Source organism: Pagrus pagrus, assembly GCF_965226575.1.
Source record: "Pagrus pagrus genome assembly, chromosome: 21".
Lineage (NCBI taxonomy): Eukaryota > Metazoa > Chordata > Actinopteri > Spariformes > Sparidae > Pagrus > Pagrus pagrus.
In genome coordinates this window covers 2,262,127-2,282,552 of record NC_140208.1, presented here as the reverse complement: position 1 = coordinate 2,282,552, position 20,426 = coordinate 2,262,127, and the positions used below count along the sequence as shown (strand labels likewise).

The following is a 20,426-nucleotide window of genomic DNA, read 5'->3' as shown; positions in this document are numbered from 1 at the left end:
ATATCAGACTCCCTCAATTCATGATCCACAGGAGGAGAGAGAGCATCCTTAAGGGAGGGTACATCTGGTATGCAGGGCCTCTCCGTCTTCCTCTCCTCCTGTCTTTCACACTCTCTTTGCAGTAACACCCTGGAGCACAGATGGAGCACATGACCTCTACTTCTTCAGTTTCTTCTCCATCGTCACCATGTCGGAGAACTCTGCAGGTCAGGAAGGGAAACATGAAGAGACGGATGCAAATGGTTCAGTGTGGTGAGGTTGGGAGCTGCATTTGGGTTGTTAGATATTAGTTTTTGCTTCATGTAAGTATGCACCATCTTAAGAACTAGAAGCAACTGCAGTATATTGACATTGTGATGACAGAGCCTCTACATTATGCTGAGTGTTTTAGTTGTTATCAAAGCCTTTTAAAAATCACTGACATGCTTTCTATTATCTTTCTATTTTCTGACAAAAGCGTGATTCAGCTTTGTAAAGCCTGACGTTAGAGACCCATTTTACCCTCAGATATGAAGAGTTACTAACTGCTGACCCTTAGTGGTGACTACAGGCCAATGCACCAGAGAGTGTAAAATGTAAAAAACCTTGCCTCTGTAGTTGATGCGTCCGTCTCCATCAGTGTCAACAGCCTGGATCATGGCCTCCACCTCCTCGTCAGAGAGGGGAGCTGATGGGGTCGCAGTTGGCACAGTTGACAGAATGTATCTGTAAAAAGAAATGAGCCGGAAATCTCAAGTTAATGACCAAAGCTATGTAGGAAATCTTTTTATATTCCCACTTCTACTTGAAGTACTCCTGATAAAGTAATAATAAGAACAACAATTGTATAATAAGGAGTTTCACAGGCAGGTCTATCCAGAGACGAGCAGCACTGGCATTAAAGTAATTATTCATTTGGTAGAAACAAACATTTAAAAGATAAGTTGGACATTTTCATTAAATATGTGGATGATAAGTTTTATATAAAACATCGGCCTTATCCTTTAAATGAGAGTAGGGCTCATACTTGATCTCATTCCACTCTATGTAGCCGCTGCTGTCTTTGTCGAGCATCGTGAAGGCCTTCTTGATGGCATCTTCTCGTTGCTCCGAGGTCTTGAACTGCCTCATGTACTCCAGAAACCTGCTGTAGTGGAAGTTTCCTGCAGAGAATCACAAAAGATGATGTCAGTAAGTGAGTTCATCATCATGACTCACACGTGAGCATATCCTCATTCATCATACCTGTCACTTTTGATTAATGACTGCCATCACACACACACCCACACACACACACACACACACACACAGCGTATCACCCTGTGATGTCATCCCCAGAGGCATGCGGTCGATGTCCTGCTCTGTGAGAGAAGCGCCCATGGCCACAGCCATCTTCTTCATCTGTGGTCGAATGTCGTCCTCCATGTTCTCCAGGTGCGTCCTGAGCTGGATAACAGGAATATGATAGTTCAGCTGTTAGTGACTAATTATAAAAGTGTAAGGAAGACTGACACTGGCAAAATTGAAATAAGTAAAGAAATAAATAATGACTCAATAAATAAATTAAGATTCCATTAAATAAACCTAAAATAAAAAAAAACCCATGTCATAAAAAATGAAATGTCAAACATCAATTCTATTTCATTTTGTATCTCATTATATTTTGCTTTTTGCTATTTCCCTCATTTATTTACTTTCCCTTTTACTTTTCCATTTTATTTATTCATTTATTTTTTATTTATGTATTTTTGTCTGGATTATTTTTCTTTTTGCATTCCCCCCTATTTATTTATTATTTATTATTATTATTTTGACAATTCGTATATGCATTTCTGCTTCATTATGCAAATGAGGGGGCTGTCATTCAAAGTATGTCATGGGATCAACTTTTCACCTATTTATTTTTGTGTCATTTTCGATCCTCCATATCACTTAAACTGATTCCTACATGTCTTATTGACATTTAACTGCACCAATTTTCAGTGGGAAATATTGCATTTTTTAATCCATTATGTTTATCTACAAGCTGCCAGTTACTGGTCTCTTTTCATAATATAATTTTACATTCCTAATTAAAGTATTTGAGAAATAATTTTGGGAAATACACATAATCAGTTTCCAGCAGACTTTGTTGACAAAATGAATACCACTCTCATGCCTGCACATTAAATATGAAGCTACAGCCAGCAGCCTTTTAGCTTAGCATAGCATAAAATGTACTCTAAGTGTAAACAACACTTAATGTTTTATGGAGCAGTTATAAGAGCAGTGGTTGCCTGGCAACTGCTCCTGGCTCCAGCGACCTTCATCTCTGCCAGAAAGTAAAATAATAATTTCCCTGAATGTTGAACTATACTTTCTTTTTTGCTTCTTTCCTTTTCTTAATGACTTTGTTTATGCCGTTTTATTTCAGTCCTTTTTTCTTTTTTCTGTATTCATTATTTTTCTCCCTTTGTCCTTTGTGAATCAAGGGGTCAAAGGATAGAGGCTGATATGTTGCACAGATCAGAAAAAACCCTCTTCGGGCTGTTTTGGGTAGAATTGACTTGACATGATTCATTTGTCTTGCGTTTTTAACTTCTTTTTCTTTTCCAGTTAATCTTAAATTATTTACATCTTGGAGATACAAGGTACAAGGTATAAACAAAGTCATGCCTATAACTTCTTTAATATAATATATGATATTTTGAAGGACTTGCCTTGAGGCATCAATGATATGAAAAGTAACTCTAGAGTAACTGTAAAACTTTTGTTTACAGGCCTACGTCTTTTTTATGACTGGAAATATAGCTTTCCCTTTTGGGCCTATATTTAGATCAAATCTGAAGACTATTATACAAAGCTGTTTGATTAAACTATTCCAGTGTAAATAATGTCAAAATGTTAAATAACACAGAAAATAGAAAATAAAGTGGAATCTAAATAGGCAGAATTCCTCTTGGTGCACAATGTCTACTGGAGTGGACCGATGTATGTTCAGTCACAGAGAAAAATGTTATAAAAACTTGGATAAAAGTATTTCTGATACTAAAGGTACATCACTTCATGCATCTCCTGTTCCCTCCACCATTTTGTATTTATTATGCCATATCTCAAAATGATGAAGATATAAAAAGATAATAATCAACTAGAGAAAAGGACCTGCGGTGGTTGGAACGTGGTACTCCAGCTTGAATAGTCAAAAAATGTAATACCTGCTGATCACCCTACAACGACTCCTGGTGACAAACCAACAAGCTCTTCTTTCTTTAATTTCTTGGCAGATTTAGAAGCTTGTTAATCATCGCTGGCACCAAACGTTGCCCACTCCAAATTAATACAACCTTGATCACTTTGTTAAGTGATTAGTCATAGCTGGGTTACTCATTCTGGGGCAGGTCACAGATATTTGGGGTCTCTGTCTTACTACTATCTGTCAACACTGATCTCAGAGGACACGTCACGTCAGTGTGTGAGTATCAAGTGAGACTATTTCTGATGGACTGCAGGTCGGCATTAGCATGTATGCATGCAGGATGCTGCAGCGGGGGAAAGCAAACAGAGTATTACTCTGAGTGTTGCTGCGTTTCCACTGGTTGTTTCATCATTCCTCTTCTCTATTCCCCTGCCCTCAGTTTCACACCAATATTTGCACTTCAAGAACTCTCTTATCAAGATGAATGTGAGCGTTTCCTCACTGGCTAGAGGTTATAAAGACGCACCATGAATCAGACAAGACCATTCTGCTCTGAATCTACAAGTTTCTAAAGAGAAAAAGACAGAAATTGAACCACAGCTCGTTTACAACTTTTACAAATTAGCTCCATGACAGCAAAAGAGCAAATGAGTCTACTACATCATGCAAAGCAACTCTGAAAATATTGGAAATCATTACAGACCAGTCACCAGGTTCATCCAATCTACCAATTTCCCCTTCAACATATCCTGTCCAGGGCTACTCACCAGATTCAAGGTTTCCTGGTACAGCTGACCCTCCCCCTCTCTCTGTCTCTTATATACTAGAAGGATGTAGCCACCAGTGGCCTTGCACCTGTCTTGCTCGGCCCGGCGGAGCCATTCTCCATGAAAGTCTTGGCTCCTTCTGCTGCAGACAGCACACATCTCTCCAGATGTACTGGAACAAGACCCCACATTTGGCCTGTTGATGGGGTTGAACTGGAGGACAGCCACCCTTTAGAGGGGTTCAACCACAGGCCAGCCTTGGCACAGAGCTTGAAAAGTTTTGAGCGATATTTCTGCAGTGGAAACTGCAAATCATAAAAGTGATTCTGGAATAACTGGTGGCTGCTGTAGAACAGCAACTTAACAGCCACCAATAACTGTTTTTTTCCCCGAATATATTTGAGGTAAGGGGGCACGTACTGTGCAGTGTTTTCACTTATCCATCCTCAAGCCAGCAATCATCATTTCAATAAAAAGATATTTGGCTTCTTCTCTCAAGGTTAGATGTGAAATAAATGTCTCAAAGCTTTGTAGGAGACTCAAATCCCAGCCTGAGCCAGACACACTGCACTTCTGCCAGGGCCCAAAAGTGTCTGAGAGTCTGGCACCAAGTCAGAGACAGATTTACACCAAATAGCCCAATCAGAGCCTCAGGCTTTCTTTTGCCCACCCGTCTAATTTATATTTCTATCGTTATGTATCTGTCTCTATCAAATTATAAAGGAATGAATCCCTGTCTGTCTGTCTGGACATGAGCCAATTTGGAAATCCGGTTGTGTCACATGCATAAGAAACTGTCTCCAAAGATTTTCTTCTCTCCAATCTTAAACATGAACCCACTAAAAGATTTTAGAATAATGGCACATCACACACTACAGATAAAGTTACTGTACCACCTCACGTGATCCGTCTCATGTGATTTCAGGGAGAAGCAGACGTAAACAAATGGAGTTAAGTGTGGTGCAACGACATGCTGTAGTACAGTGCTGCAGCGAGAAGGTTAAACAAGTCTGGATGAGTGGGGAGACACGGTCGACACATGTTTTCTATTCTTGACTGAGAACTGGAAGTGAGATTTTAAGTTTCTGTCAACAGCGGTATGCTAGCTGACGTCAGCCTCAAGGGACCGAATGTTTATTGCCTGGCAGCTGATCTGGAGTGCCTCTCTCATTAGTTGTTGTGGTCTGGTTTGGAAAGTGATGTAATCAATTTTAATATGAAACATGTTTGATATTATTGAAGCAGCTCCAATGAGTCTGTGAGCAGTTCAAGAGGCTTAAGACTGGATGTGTAAACCTCCCATACTACCAGATAATCTGTGCTGAACAGCATGTTCTGGAAGGCCACTGCATGAGTATATAAGAAATGATAATTGTTTTGTTTTCTAGCAGAATGACTCAAGCGGTGGCAACCTTCTGCGTCCTGGTTGGTCGGTCCACCACTTCGGTATTCATGTCCCACCCAGGACGGAAATTGCAATGATTTTTTGTTTTTGTATTTTGTGTTTGGTGCTGATTAGCAAATAATCATTAAACATGCAACGCTTAGCAAAGATAGGGAAACATCTTGACATTACATTTTTGAGAACAATTTGTCTCAAATGTCATCAATTTTCTTCAGTTCTCTTCTTAATTTAAAGTGTTCAGACAAGAGGAAAATAAGGACTTCATCATTTATTTTTCTGTTCTTCTTTCTCATTTAACCTCTTTCACTCCTGTTTCCTTCTCGGATCATTACAAAGTCTTCATGGATATATTGTTTTTTTTTTCAGAGCACTTCACGGCTACTCAGAAATATAATCTATGCCGTTCAAGAGGCAGAGCACTTTGTAGTGGACCGTTCCTAAAGTCTGACGTCGGAGACAGTTATTATATCTGACCCTTCACATCTGTAACTAACCTTCAAAGGTGAGGAAGTGGTTGAGAACCTCAGCTTTTCCACACAAAGCTCACCACTTTGTGCAGAAATCACCGTCACAGTGTTAAATCTTTTCAGGACGACGGGTCTGGCTCCCTGCCAGCATCACGACAGGCAGGTAATCAGGTTTGTTCCCCGTTTGCCACACACTCACATCAAGTGCTCCGGGGTGGAGCAGACTCTGCAGGGGAAGTCTTGAACTACACAGTTATATAACCCAGTTGTGTGTGCTACATGTGCGTTAAATAACATATGAGCAGTGAAACACTTCTGGGCGGTTGTGTATAGCAGCACTGCAGTACAGTGCGACTGATAAAACTGGGTTTGATATTTGTGAGAATTTTTTCTTCAAATTTTTTGTGTGCAAATGTCTTCCTTGGATACATTATTTATAGAGGAACAAATGTCTGGAGGCCTGTTGAAGCCTCAGTTTGATTCCTGCTGTTTATTGATCTGGAGTATCTGAAATTAGAATTCTTACTCAGAAAGGCTGAGCACATCTCAACTGCATCTGCCCCACAGGCTGCTTCAGTCTGCAGTCACGACGTCTATCAGAGACCCTAATTCAAAAACTGTGAATATACAGCAGTTTACAATCAAATGAACATGTCCCATGTTCTAGACTAGGTTGCTTTTAAGTTGTTAACATCTGTATGACCACAACGAACACAACACAGCGTTGCACTTGAGCAGTAAGTTGGCATCAGTGTAGACTCATTTTATGAGGGTTACATAACCCACTTCCACTTCAGGCTAATTTGTTTGTGATCTTACCTGCATTTTATTGAAGAAAATTGGCATCCTGAACCATTACAGAGATCTGAAAACAGAAACTATCATCACAGCCCTGAAGTAAGACTTTGAGAAGCTCTCGCTGTGTGTTTGTTGACAGCACGCTTGTGTATGACCCGAAACGTTAACATCAAGTCGACTGTGCTGGTGTCAGGACACCTCTATCGAGTGATGTTTTTGTCGGCACACACTTTGCCGAAAAACCTTCAAGTAAAGTGGCTCTGATGCTATTGATCTGAAGGCTCGATATTCTCTTTCCGAGTGCTGACCAGTAATACAATGTGACTGCTTCACTTGACTGCAGGAGAGAGAATTAAAAAACCCAAATCCTTCCTTTCCTTTCAGCCCCATTGCCTTTTTTCTTTTTTCTTTTTTTTTTTTTTATCTTTGGCATGAAGAGAAGTGTAATTAATCCAATTAAGATCCCTGACTTGGGTGATGAAGGACTCATCCAACAAGCCTTGGAGTCTAATTGAAATTGACTCTATAAAGACCCATTCAGCTGAGATGCCACATTGAACAGACATACATTAGCGTGGTGGATTAGCACATCAGAGTCATGCTGACAAGTGATGTGCAACATGCAGAGCTGCATGACTGTACTGTGTGTGGAAATATCCCACCACCAGGGGGCCCTCAAACAGTGTGCTGTAGTCATGATCCGGCCTAATATTTAAGATTATCAGTTGATTTTTGGAGGGGAAAGACATATTTTTATATACTCAGCAGGCTATTTTTTTTTCAAGAGTTTCTTCATGAAGGAGAGTCCAAATGTTTTCCATTTACTATCATGTTCTGGGGGTTTAAATTGCCTGGGCCAACTTGAGATGTCGGGCTTGATAATGACTGAGTTTTCATTTATTGGGTGAGTTGTTGAGGTTTTAGGGATCTAACCCCTTTTGAAGTGCTCTAAATACTGCTGGACCACTGTGGTCTGTATGTGGCTTCAGTCAATTCTCTCTGTGTTCCTGGAGTGTCTAAATCTTAAAATCCTACACATACAGGTGCTCATACTCACCTGTGGACAGTTATTGGCTCTGTTTATGCAATATTATATTAAAATCATTCTCGCAAATTGCTTTAGCATAACTTTTAGTCCCTTTGAATATGTTTATGCAGCTACAAGTGCATTGAAATGTCTGTTTCTTTTATAATAAAGATACAACACAATCACATCTTTATGTATTATTTATTACTGACAGGATGCACAAAATGCAGTGAGAGGCATCAAAAGTGAAAACCTGCCACAGTGTCAGTTTCAGAGAGAAGCTGTTTGATTTGACAGGAGTGGCAGAGGGGCGGGACCACTTCAAACCAATCAGATCCACTTTGTCAAACTTCCAGGAAGTGACAGTTTTCCAGGAGTTTTCATTTCACATCCCACATCGCAGGATCCTTTGCTGTTTGGTCTACAGACTGTACAGAGATGCATGGAAGCTGCTAGCTGCCTGGAAGGTGAGGAACAATGCAAACAACAACACAAACAAGATATATTGTAGCTTGGTGTGTGAAATGGTTTATAGTTTGTGTTATTTGTATTAGATGGGCTAAAACAAGCAGATTCACCAGTATTGAAGTTATTACTTGTAAAGTTTCCAGTGATGATCCTTCATTTGGTTCCACTAATTTTCATAGAAACCGTCTTTGTTGGAGGGAGAAACAGACTGTGGGGCAGCCAGCAGGGACCTTTTACTTGTAAACAAGCAAAATGAGTTTTTCAAATATAATTCAACAAATTAACAATCTGCTGTTTCCAGAAGCGACATAATGAGGCCGTTGTTAGAATCACCGTGTCGGACTCATTTTAAAGGAGTGGGACGTTATCTGTCTCCCTGCAGTCGGAGCACAATCCACTGCTCCTCTGAGTCCCTGCAGAGTGTGCTACTGTACGTCTCTGACTTAATCACTTTGTTTCCCCCACGGACATTGTCTCTGCCTGCAGGATTCAGAGGTAACAACAGCCGTACACATGAACACACAAACACAAACAAACACTTTGTGATTGCCCTCCCTGTCTGTCGTGAATTATTTGCTCATGCAGACGGGGGAATTGTTTTCTCTACATGTGCAGAAGGTCTTTTCTCCTCTACTGTCTAACCCGTGCGCACAGATAATACAGCGTGCTTCATCTTATTGTTTCAGGTTCCTCAATAATTTCCAGGCTCTGCATATCACATGTCACTGCAATATCAGCATATTTTAGTTGATTTATCAGCTCAGAAGAGGACATAATAGGCTTTAGCAAAACATACTGAATGTGAACATTATGAGAGGTTATATTTAGTTTATTCATTTATTTGATGATTCAGAATCGTGTGTTGACGATGGCAACCCTGTCTCCTATAAGTTACATTGATATAACAGTTTAAGCTGTGTTATGTTTTGTTGAGGTGCAAATTGAGCCAAATAAATAAATAAAGCACTCTTGAGTGATTGAATTGATTTCCCCCTTCACACCTTATAGGGCCCTGGTTCACCTCCAAGAAACCCCAAGATGAATTAAAGAAAAAAGAAAATGTCTCTTCTGTTAAAAGGTTGTTTATCTCGACCTCTTCAGACATTTTAAACTCCCTCCAATGCAAAAATCCTTAAAAGGAAAGTTTCTCATTGGTTAAACTGATCACAGCTGTACACGTGACTGTTCTGGCAGAGTCTTGCAAAGCCGAGCAATTGTAAAATGCTCCGAGTCAACACAATAAAAACCCAGTTTCTTATCTGACATTAAAGCGTTGGAGTTACAAGCTCTGTGAAATGGATCCAGGCTGAGCTGCTGGCTGAAACAGAGGCTGACGCCCCGCAGTGAAACCAGAGTGGAGTAGCTCAGCATGTGCAGCTGCCCGAGTGCAGAGTGACCGAGGCTCCGCAGAGAGCTGTTAAAACTGGGCCTGAAGCCTGCTGTCGGGCCCGTGCTATCCCCTCTCATCTCTCCCCGGAGAGGGCTCTGAATTGTGGGGTAGGGATGGGGATAGGACGGGGCGTCTGGGAGGACGCCTGTTTAAATTCCACCAGTGTGATTCCCATTCTGCTTTCCTCAACACAAAATGTACCGATATGCAGAAAACACTCGGCGTGGTCTACGTGCTCGTCTGCGTGGGAGCAGGTGTAATTAGCTTCGTGCATGTTTTGAATTAGCTGCTAAAAGTGATAAACTGCAGTGAAAAGCTAAAGCTCATCACGTTTGATTTAAGATGTGAAGTGACTGGAAAGCAAAATCCTCTAGCTGGCGTTTCACCCCAGAAACCCATCTTATCCTCTCCTTTCTGTTTCCAGGGAAACAGCAGAGATGCAACACAATGTATCAGAGAGTAGAAAATGACGTGACGAGACAGTGAAACAAGAGGAGGAGGAGGAGGAGGAGGAGGTGGAGGAGCGAAAAGATTCAGGAGAATTTATTCCTGTCAGAGAAGTCAAATGTCTAAAAATAGGAACTAGTATGTATGTAAAACATAGACTGTGTCCTTCCACCATCTTTCTCCTCGCTGCGCTCTTATTCATCAAAATGTGACTCCATCAGAAAGTAAATGGGACTGAACATGGACATCTATCATCCTCTCTTCTGATTCCTCCTCTAAACTGCTTCCACAGGTAGATGAGAGGAAAATCACATCACATCACAATCACAAATCTTGTCTCTACAAATCTTGATATTTCTCTTTAAGGGAAATATCTGAATATGATGTGAAAAATATGAATCTGGCCTTCACGATCAGACCTAACCCGACTGAACACCTACAGGAGACGTTACAGTGACGTGTCTGACTGTGTTCTTCACCTCCATCATCAAAACAACAAATGAAGGAATATATTACGTAGGATCGAGCTCATCCCTTCAGCTGAGTTGAGTCTACAACAAGGAGCATTAAAGCTGCTCAGAGGACAATATCAAATGCCTTAATGGACACTTGATGTTCTTTAACTATATGGTCTGTCAGTAAGAGGATCTGACCATAGACACAACATTTTGAATTATAATCAGCGTTAATCAAATTATTAATTAAATAAGGGTAAGTTGTGGCAAACCCATCAAACCTCCTCCCAGTTCAAAGTTGCTGGTGAGTGATAAACAATGAGGATGTCTCACCCCTGAAAATATTTTGTTGTTTTCGCAGAGCTGAGCTCTTCAGTGAAGAGCTGGATGGATTAGACCCGGACCAGGAGTCCCGAGGATCTCACTGGACTGGACTTGGAGCTGCTCTGATGAACTCCGGTGGACGAGGGATAGAGGTAGGTTTTATCATGCCGACACTGGAACAGAAAGCTGTGACAGGAAATAGCAGTCTTAAATAAACTTAGTGTCAAATGTATGTGCAGGAGATGTTCAAGAGGGGTTCAGTATCTGGTCTATGAGCCTGGACCCCTTCTGGGTGTTTATGGAGGATCAAAATTCAGATGTCTTTTCAAGAGCAGTGGTAGAAAGTAAGTACATTTACTAACTTGCAGGTATGTACACTTTTCTGTGACTTCCACTTTACCTTGCAAGAAAGCTGGATTTGCGAGCTCATGTGGTCTCACAGATTCATCTTTCCAGGCTTTAAGCTACGTGCTTCTGACTGAGCGCAGAGTAGTTTGACCAATCACATCCTTTAAGGAGCTCTGCTTCCTCCACCACTGAAAATCATGCATAACAGGCTCAGTGTGAGACGAGTTGTCAACATTTAAGCGTCAACATTTAAGACTGTTCAACATCCTTTCTGAATCAAGACAGCATTCTTGATTGAACCTCTGCAAAGATGAATTTCTTTCACTATTTGTCAGCTAAAGTATTTGACTTGACTCGCCATCTTTTAATCCGTACACGTTTCTTTAAGCCACCTCTCTATATGTGATCTTGGCAGCCACTTTAGGAGACGCTGCCAGAGTGGCTTGTTCACATGTGGAGAATCTATATATGTCTATCAATTATAAATGATACATTACACAACTATTCATCCATGCAACAAAGAGCAGGCTGCACAATAAGATCGAAGGAGACTCTAACAAAGACAGGATTTGTGCTTAGACAGATCTTGTTCTCCCTTTTTTTTTTTTGGCGGCTCAGTCTGTGACATTTCTGTGGCTCTGCGTGGGTGAAGAATTACAAGCATAGTAAGCGTGAAAGAGGCACAAAGCAAAAGTTGACTCCCTCAGCTGCCACGAATTTCAATCTGATGGGAAGAAGAAGGAGGAGGAGGGGGGGATTGGGAGAGGATGAATGTTGCCGGGTGGGGGAGGGGGCTCGGCTAACATGTATGAACAGTAGGATTAGAGTGGGGATAGTCCAGAGAGCCAAGACCCACTGTGTGCCTTTCCCCGGTGTTACATCACTGTCTCTTCATGGAGGTTTATTTTTATTTTTTATACCTCTTCTTATCTAACCGAGGGAGTCCGGGCAGAGGAAGAGTCAGCTGCAGGCGATGCCTACAGGAGCATAACACACACATACAGTAAAGTCATGGCAGAGATATTTGATTTACAGGTGAAGATGCGCCAGTTTTCAGCCCACAAGCCTGAAATAAGGAGCAGAAAATGTGCTTTATTTTAACAGCAAAAAATAGATCCTTCCTCCACATCTCCTCACACCATCTGATCCTCTACTGTATAATTCAGTCCTCTGAACATGTTGAAGCAGCAGCTCAGTACTAGCCTATCCCCAGCCTCTCGCAGCCCCCTCCCCCTGCAGACAGAGCGCAAAAAAAAAAAAACGCTCCATAAATTCATTTGTTAGCATTACCGAGCAAGATGGCGCTGTGGCTGTCAGCACCTCGGACAGCTCCCGGCAGCTCCGACACTGAGCTCAACGTCTGAACCGCCACTTATTGTATCTGTGGGGGTGTCGCGTGCCTGGTCCGGTCCGGTCCGATCAGAGCTGCTCAGATGATGTGACTGCATCCAGGTGTCGCGTGAGGCTGTGCGCCGTTTCACCGCAGCCACGGAGAGGGGGGGTCATTCTGGACCAACTTGACTGCTATTAAACAGGACTTTGTCGCCCTCCTCCTCCTCCTCCTCCTCCTCCGCTGCAGAGAAAGTGATTTTAAAGTTCAGGAGGTAAACTGAATCACACAGTAACACAGCAGCTCGGGCCCTGCGGTGTCTGTTCATCACACCGGTGCGACGAGAGATGCAGGCGCGCGCTGAGGGATCACCAGGGGCCGCTTCGGAGAGGAGCCATGAGGCTGTGTTCAAGAAATAGTGCTGCCTAGTTTGTCGCTGCAGTTTTTTTTTTCCCCTTTTGGTTCTGCAACGCCGGTTGTGAAGATGTTGGTGCTCCTGGTGACGATGTCTTCAGTCGTTTTCAGCCCCGGCTTTGCCCTCAGCTCCCATTTCAGCTCAGGTGAGCCGACATTCCTCTGCTAACACCCCCATTAACGCCGCTAATGTGCTGTTATTTCATTATACTCGTTTTTAGTCCGTGCAGAGACACCATTGGTTGCCGATGAACGCCTACACATTATCTAAATGTTCACCTTATTCTATAGGACGGCCGGTATACATGGCTACACTATATGATGTAATCTTCCTCCTCCGCAATTTTCCAGTGCTGTGTGTCCTTGTGTGTGTGTGTGTGTGTGTGTGTTGATATATTGGGGTTAAAAGCAGATAAAGCACAACAGACAAAAAAAATATGTGCCTATTTTTGAAGTTCCTGCAGCTCTCACATCAGCTGCTCGGGTCAGCTGAGCAGTTTAAAGGTGCAGTACGTGTAAAGGTGAAAAGCAGAGGTGAAGGTGAGAGGTGAAGCGGGACTGTGTGGGAGCAGAGGCGTCCTCTAATTGGAGCAGGAGGATGTGGCTGCTGTTATCCAATTAGTGCTGCAAAAGAAGAGGATTATGGGAGATGATGAGCGGAGGCATGTCGCCTCATTGTTTCTTACACCACGGCGAAAATAATCGGAGCTCACCGCAAAGCAAGTGCCTATTTTTACAACGCATCATACAGTAAGCAGCGCCTGGCCTGTCATTCAGGTGGTTTCTATGGCAACCAGGAGGTGCAGCAGGCTCATCTGTTTTTTTCCAACAGTCAATAAAAAATGGATTTGCTCCTGCAGTAAGCATTTTTCAGGAGTCGTGTAGCCATGTCAGGGAGGACGCTGGTGTTTTGCTCTGGACTGTTTTTGGGATCAGCAGGCAGTGCCCAGTGTGCTGAAAAAACAAGCCTAACGTGCATGATGGGCTGCCTTCCGCTTGGTATCCTGCAAATACGCTTAAGTGGGTCTCTACTGCCTGTCCTTGCAATGGCTACCTTTTTAATGCCCTCCTGCCCTTTTCAAAACACATTAATTGAATTGCATAAATCCCCCCTCCACTCCAGCGTTTTAGCCTCTGCAGCAGCTGATTTGAACCAGACGTCCAAACGAGAGAACAAAGCTTCATATTCTCTCTCATGTCTCTCCTTCAGAGCCAGGGTTTGCTTTTCTTTTCTGCTCTGACTTCAAACCACTCATTTATTCATCGGACAACATTTGAATTGCAGTTGGATCTTTGACAGACATCAAAATCCCTCTTTACATCCTTTATTTTGAACCGACAGATCCAGTCGTGATTAACGCGTTGTCTCCTGACATCAGTTTGTCATTTGGACAGTGTGTAGGTGTTACTTTGTCTTTGGTGCTGGTGTTCAAATAGACGTGCACCTACATGTTGTGCTTATAAATACACACTGTACACTTTCTTTAAAAAAAGCAATTGTCAGCTATTGTCACAAAGCTACTGAAACCATGACTTTGGCTCTTTATTGAAGCTGTGTGACCTTTAAACTGATCAATATACACGCACAAAACAACAGTTTGTTTGCGGCTTCATCAAATGGAAATATTTTAGATGTTTTTGTGCATCATTTTATACAAATTTCCCCCAAAATTCAAACTCACATATTGGGTATCTTTTGAATGTGATTTCCACTGGTAGGACAGAGAGTTTAAAAGGTAAAAGAAATGATGATTAAACAGTTTTGTAAGGAGTGAGTTGGCGTGATGGGTGATGAAGGAGCTTTTCTTTGGGCCTTTATCTAGTTTAATGTTACATTTCTGATGAGTACTTTCAATAAATTGTTTGTGCACAAGCATAGAGCTGAAAGGATTAGTTGATTTATTAATTAGTTGATCGACAGGAAATCTGTTGGTCATTAGTCCCTTTTTGAGCAAAATTCTCAAATATGTCCTTTTTTTTCAAACGTTAATATTTGGACGGCACGATATACTGTAGGAAAAATTAGATTTTGGATTGGCCATATTGTGATTTAGATTATATTTAAGTTAATTGTGCTGCCCTGGTTAATATCTGTTGATCGTCTGGGTTTTTATCTTGATATCTAAATATCAGACAAAGCCAGCAATTTGGAAAGTCGACTTACAGTTAAATCCTCAAGACATTTCCACTCATACTGGTAGTAGACCAAATGATTAGTGGGTAATTGACGATTACTGTTGATCAAAAAATAATTTTTATAAATAAATAAAACTTTATATAGAATTAGTCCAGTCAATGGGTATTTTATCTGTCCATATAAACAACAAACAAACAAACATAAATGATATAAAGTAGTTATCTGTCTGTCAGTATTTTTGGCTTGAGTTGTATCTGCCAAGTCATATCTTCTATATTTTGTTTGTGTTCGTGTGTGTGGAAGGACTCAGTTGCACAGATATGTCGTCAGTTTGTTGATGATGATGGTCATGAAGGATGTAGGAGCAAGGAAATGAAAATGAAAGGGCAGAGGATGAAAACGTAGCTGAATCAACTGGAATGTAAAAACAAAACTGATTTTAAAAAGGACGTAGTGAGAGAGAGAGAGGGCAGAAAAGGAAGGAAGGTTCTCGTCCATAGCTTGGATCATGCTCTCCTGCCAGCAGTGATGACCGCTGTGTGAGCGGGTAAAGGGATGACATCACAGCCCACAGGGCAGGGCCTGATATCACTGGTGGTGGAGGGGGAGATTTTACTGGCAGCCCTGGCTGGTTTCCCAAGTCCCAGGTTATCCATTTCACATTTCTCAGTGGGCTCCTGGCTACACATGCAGAGGCTCGCTCTAATTATATGGACACAAAAACAGACGGGGAAGCAGGTCATGGTATGTTTGAAAGCCCAGAGGACTTCCCTCTCTCCGGTTTCTCGCTAAACTACCAGGACACGGGCAAGGAGCTGGAGGAGCAGGTAAAGTGGGGTGTTGGCTGCTGGGTTGGAGGGACATAAGTCAAGAGTAGGTGTACAGAGCTGGAGGTGGGGTGTCTGTGGGTTTTCGCTGCTCATACAGAGAAAAATCTAGGTTACAGTCAAAGCGCAGAGATGGGATCAGACAGAGGAAGAGAGAAACTTACTTGAGAGGTGGCATCGTTTTCAAAGTACGTGCAGTAGATGCTGATGTTTTGACTGAAAGAGAAGCTTGCAGAATAAATAATGAGCTGTTGGCAAGCTGGAGAAGTGCAGGGCACAAAGCTATATGGTTATACGTTGGATTAATGCCATTTACAGTGATTGGACAACCTCTACAAGCTTTCTCCTCTGATCTACACTTCCTGTTAGAAACAACTCCTCAACACTCACGCTGATCTGAAAAGATGAAAAGGCTGTGTCGGTCTTAAATTGTGATTATCCAGCAGCAGGATTTCTGATTTCTTTTCCCTCTGCAGTGTTTTCTGTTTCTGGAGAACAGCTTGTTCAGAACATAATCATTCGCGTATTGAAAGGCCCAGAGTGTCTTTAGTGAGACTGCTGCAGACGTGCCTCTGATTGCTAATAGCTTCTGCACTCTGAGAGATCTTGTGTGTGTTTGTGTGTGTGCCTGTAAGAATTCAGAACAATAAGAGCTTCCGACGGTATAAAAACTATTTTTGTTCGAGGAAATAAACAGACTCCTACTCATCACTCCCACCTCAGTTCAAATAATTTTTCCAGCTGTTGTGATTTCGATGAGTTTGCTGTCGACCTGGGACGAAGGAAAAAGGAAATAAACATCCTCATTTTACAGCGGAAGATCATGTAGACACACGAGCACAATCACACGCTCCACTCTGATGCTTTAATGGCTTGATGGAACACAAAGATGCTATCAATGAATCGACGAGCTTGTACAACAGAGCAGTTCAGCACCATGCATCTGCCACTCAGCGTCTCTAAACTGCTGAGCTTTATTGAACGTCTCCATTTAAACCTGATCGGGGATCAATATTTCTAGTGAGTTCTATAGTGTGTTTGTGTAGACAGACAACATGCATTATATACTGGGGATCAGAAATGGGTCTGGGATGTCTCAAATTAGCAGAAATTGCTCATCGCAATTTCCCAGAAAAGTTGACTTTTACAAATGGCTTATTTTTTTATTGTTTATTATAATTTATCAAACAGAAAAGCAGAAAATTCTATAATGTGTTCAAAGAATAATACGTTAATCAGCTAATTGCTGCAGCAGTAATCAGATTAAAATATCCACCGTGTATTATTTATCTTGAGGCTCCCTGATCATCAGACCTTCAGCTAGTTTTACCTGAAGTATGAGCCCAAAGACACAGTCGGGATGATTTTAAATCAGCGTGGATTACTATACAAAGGCACACTTAATGAAATAAATTAGATTCAGGTCTCTTTTTTTTAGCCTTGATGGAGTTTGTCTTCTTGTTTGCCCCGCCGGAGGGAGGACGGGGTTAGCAATAACACAGCAAGAGGGATTCAGTGTCGAGCTGCAGCCCAGCTGCCAAAATAATTGTCGGCAATGTACATTTCTGCAAACCATGGATATCTTCAAACTAAACGTTTTATGTTTTATGTTGTGACAATGCTGTGTGTATAGTCTGGTTAGGTTTAGGCACAGATCATGTTTTGGTCACCACAAACTGGTCTGGAAATTGTCCCGAGGTCTTAATATAATATCCAGTGGTGTCACGCTTACAAATATTAAAACGCTGTCTCAAACTGCGGTCACCGGCTTAGTGGCCTCTTTCTGTAACACTTACCACTATCGTTAATCACAAATGCATCTACAAAGCAATACACTGGTCATTCTCAGTGTTTGTTGATTGACAGTAGATCAGTTTGAAGTCTTGCAGGTGGAAGTTTTATACAGTCGGTGGAAGTAATGAGACAGTCAGGAGCAGCCACAGTGAGCTGGTAGATGAAGAGCTCCAGGCAACTTCCCAGCGAGATAACTAACTCCTGTCACTGTCACTGTGCATAGTTAGTTTTGCTGACCCAGACTTCTTTGACGTGTAGTTTTGAGCCACATTCGCTGTTACTACCAATTACTACATGTTGCTACAATTAACCAGGACTGATTCTTTGAGATTGCCACTTTAACATGCATCACAGTTCCAGCTCTTATGTAGAATACTTTTTTTGTGAACTACCCAATAATTTTCAAACAGTATTTATTTGGCAAAATGTGGATGTGGTCTTTGTTTTACAAAATTCAAAAAATATTTTAGCTGAACATTTTCCAGCTTGCCTTTTATGTAGCAGAAGCAGCAGTAAAACACTGTGAGATGAATCCCTGATAATGATGCAATGCTAAAGCCTGAGTTTTATCACTGTTTAATTTTGTTTTATATCCTAATCCTCCCGCTGATTGTTTCTGATAGTCCGGCACAGGCAGAGAGTTTCAGGCGTTCTGCAGCCCTGATCGCTGATACACCATCTCTGCAGCCCTTGAGCAAGGTTTACCAACCTGCCACCTCCATCTTGTCCTGTTGTAGGCCTGACTAATGGGATGGATGATGCAGTGTGACAACAGTCACCTGTTTAGATCTCCTCTGTGCTGCTGCCCGGTCCCCAGGCCTGCATCTCTGTCTCTGCATCTCCTGATGAGGGACACTGAATTTCACAGTGGAAGTTGTGTTTTATCGGAGAGATTGTTATGTTGTTGACAAAATACATGGCAAGCTTAACGGGTATTTTGTCCTCTGAGGCAGCTGAAATAGAGGAATAGGAAGGAATGAGAGTGAGCGCTTTCTCACAGTTTAGCGTCTGTGTTGGTGTTTCAGAACCACGGAGAGCTCCCACCGTGAAAACAGACCGGGCACTGAGCTGAAGAAGAAATGAGGCTATTTCAGCAGAAGTATTAACGTTTTTTAATCCATATTTTGTCACAAAGATATATCCTGGAAGCACTTCATTTGAACCCCATTCACTTAGCATTTATAAGTAGTATATAAACAGTTAATAAATGGTTTAAAAAACACTATAATGTGTAAAATAAAGATACAGGTGCATTTTTTAGTGTTCTTTTTAATGTATTTGGTTGTAAACACCTTAAAGAAGTACCCATAACTGATCCATAACCACAATGAATGCTTTGTAATGCCGTATAACATTGTTGAAATCATGTTTGGTGATGTCCTCAGAAGCAGCACCATTAATACTTTATTCACACCAAAAAAAAAAACATGCATGTCTGACTAATGACTAATCTACTAAAGCCATATCAACAGATATGTTTACAATTATGTTTAAATGCGTCATCAATCAATCAGTTATTGTTTATACAGTGTTAATATTTGCCTGAAGAGTCTTTGACATTCAACAGAGTTGTTTGCTTACATAAGTTTTAAGGAACTAGCTGATAATCCATCTCCCAGCTGGCCAGCAGCGGGAACCAGGAGGCGGTCTGCAGTCAGGCTGTGTGAGGAGTGACTCTGAAAATAGGAGGTGGGATATTTTTGGTTGGATGCTTTTAAAATGTAGCTTACTGGTTTCTACTATCTTACCACCCCCCAACTTTAAAGTATTAACATGGGGAGGGTGGTTGATATTATGATTTATAAAGTAGTAAATAAACTTTCTCCACCTGTACATTATTTACTATACAGTTTCTACCAAGATACTGGAGGTCACTGTGGACAACATTGGATATCAATAAGCAGGACTTATTTATGGCAATATAGGATCTGCAGGAATGATTTTACCTTGACTTTTCACATATTTAAATATAAAATACCTTGTGGAGAATCTGATTGTGGAGCCAGATGCAATGTTTAATGTATTTTCTTCTTACAAAACATTTGCAAAGCCATTAAACAAAGACATTTTAAAAACCTACCTTGTTTACATCCATGTTTTGCTAGCTGCAGTCTTCCTCTCCCTGACTTTGGCTGCTGCAGTGCTGCCTTTCTTGGCGCCTCACCAACTATCAATCAGCAGATGCATGAGAAAATGTTGGCAGGAGTGTTTGTTGTGTAACCTTGTGCTCGTGCATTATATATATGTCCTCACAAATGTGCGAGCGAGGAAGAGATAAAAGAGAAAAACAGGAACAAACGCTACGCAGTGGTTTCAATACTCTTGGGTCATAACCAAGAGGGAATTCAGATCCCTGCTCTTCATGAATCAGATCCATCCCTCTCTGTCCATACTCAATCCACACTGACAGGTAAACCATCTTAGAAGTGGATGTGCATCTTCAGCTCTAACAGCATGACAACAACGTCCTTTTTAATAGGATCAATTAGAAAGTATCCCTTCACAATAAAACAATTTGCTCTCCAGATGAAATCATGCGAGCCAATATTTCTTTTATTACATTGCATGTCCATGTAATTATGAGTGTACTAAGGGAATCATTTCACTTCCTGCTTCCCTTTTAGCCTCTCAGTTGAGGCATTAATGACAAATTGATTTGCTCTGGAGCGATGCTCTGTTAGAGAGACGTCCAGTTATCATCTTTGCTCTGTTTAGTCTGTTTGCACAAGCGAGGATGATCACCGGACTCGAGGACAGGAGAGTCAACACATGAGTGGAGTCTTGCACTGACCGGCTGACTGGCTGCAGAGCATTTACTGATTCGATCGATACGCCACAATGTTGACTTATTTTGAACCTGCTCTCCTCCTCTTT

The 20,426-nt window shown here is 41.6% G+C and overlaps 2 protein-coding genes across 3 annotated transcripts in view; one reads left to right on the top strand and one right to left on the bottom strand.

Moving 5' to 3' along the window:
• Nucleotides 1-156: 156 nt before the first annotated feature.
• On the bottom strand, nucleotides 157-1,479 carry LOC311250166 (parvalbumin-like EF-hand-containing protein; the record flags this gene model as incomplete). The annotated part of the gene is made up of 4 exons (XM_084341741.1): nucleotides 1,299-1,479; nucleotides 1,007-1,142; nucleotides 590-705; nucleotides 157-200 (listed from the first exon to the last, which is right to left on the bottom strand). Exons 1-4 carry the CDS (start codon nucleotides 1,402-1,404, stop codon nucleotides 157-159), a joined length of 402 nt encoding a protein of 133 aa, XP_084197867.1. The 5' UTR covers nucleotides 1,405-1,479.
• A 10,851-nt stretch (nucleotides 1,480-12,330) lies between these two features.
• Nucleotides 12,331-20,426, top strand: part of aatkb (apoptosis-associated tyrosine kinase b) — a 51,052-nt gene continuing 42,956 nt past the window's right edge. Inside the window, exon 1 of one of the 2 annotated variants that reach the window (XM_084342196.1) lies at nucleotides 12,331-12,940. In XM_084342196.1, coding sequence (XP_084198322.1) covers nucleotides 12,865-12,940 — 76 coding nt within the window. In that variant the 5' untranslated portion in view covers nucleotides 12,331-12,864. Of the gene's footprint in view, nucleotides 12,941-15,738; nucleotides 15,759-20,426 lie in introns of those variants that run through there. The other variant, XM_084342200.1, reaches the window with a different exon arrangement.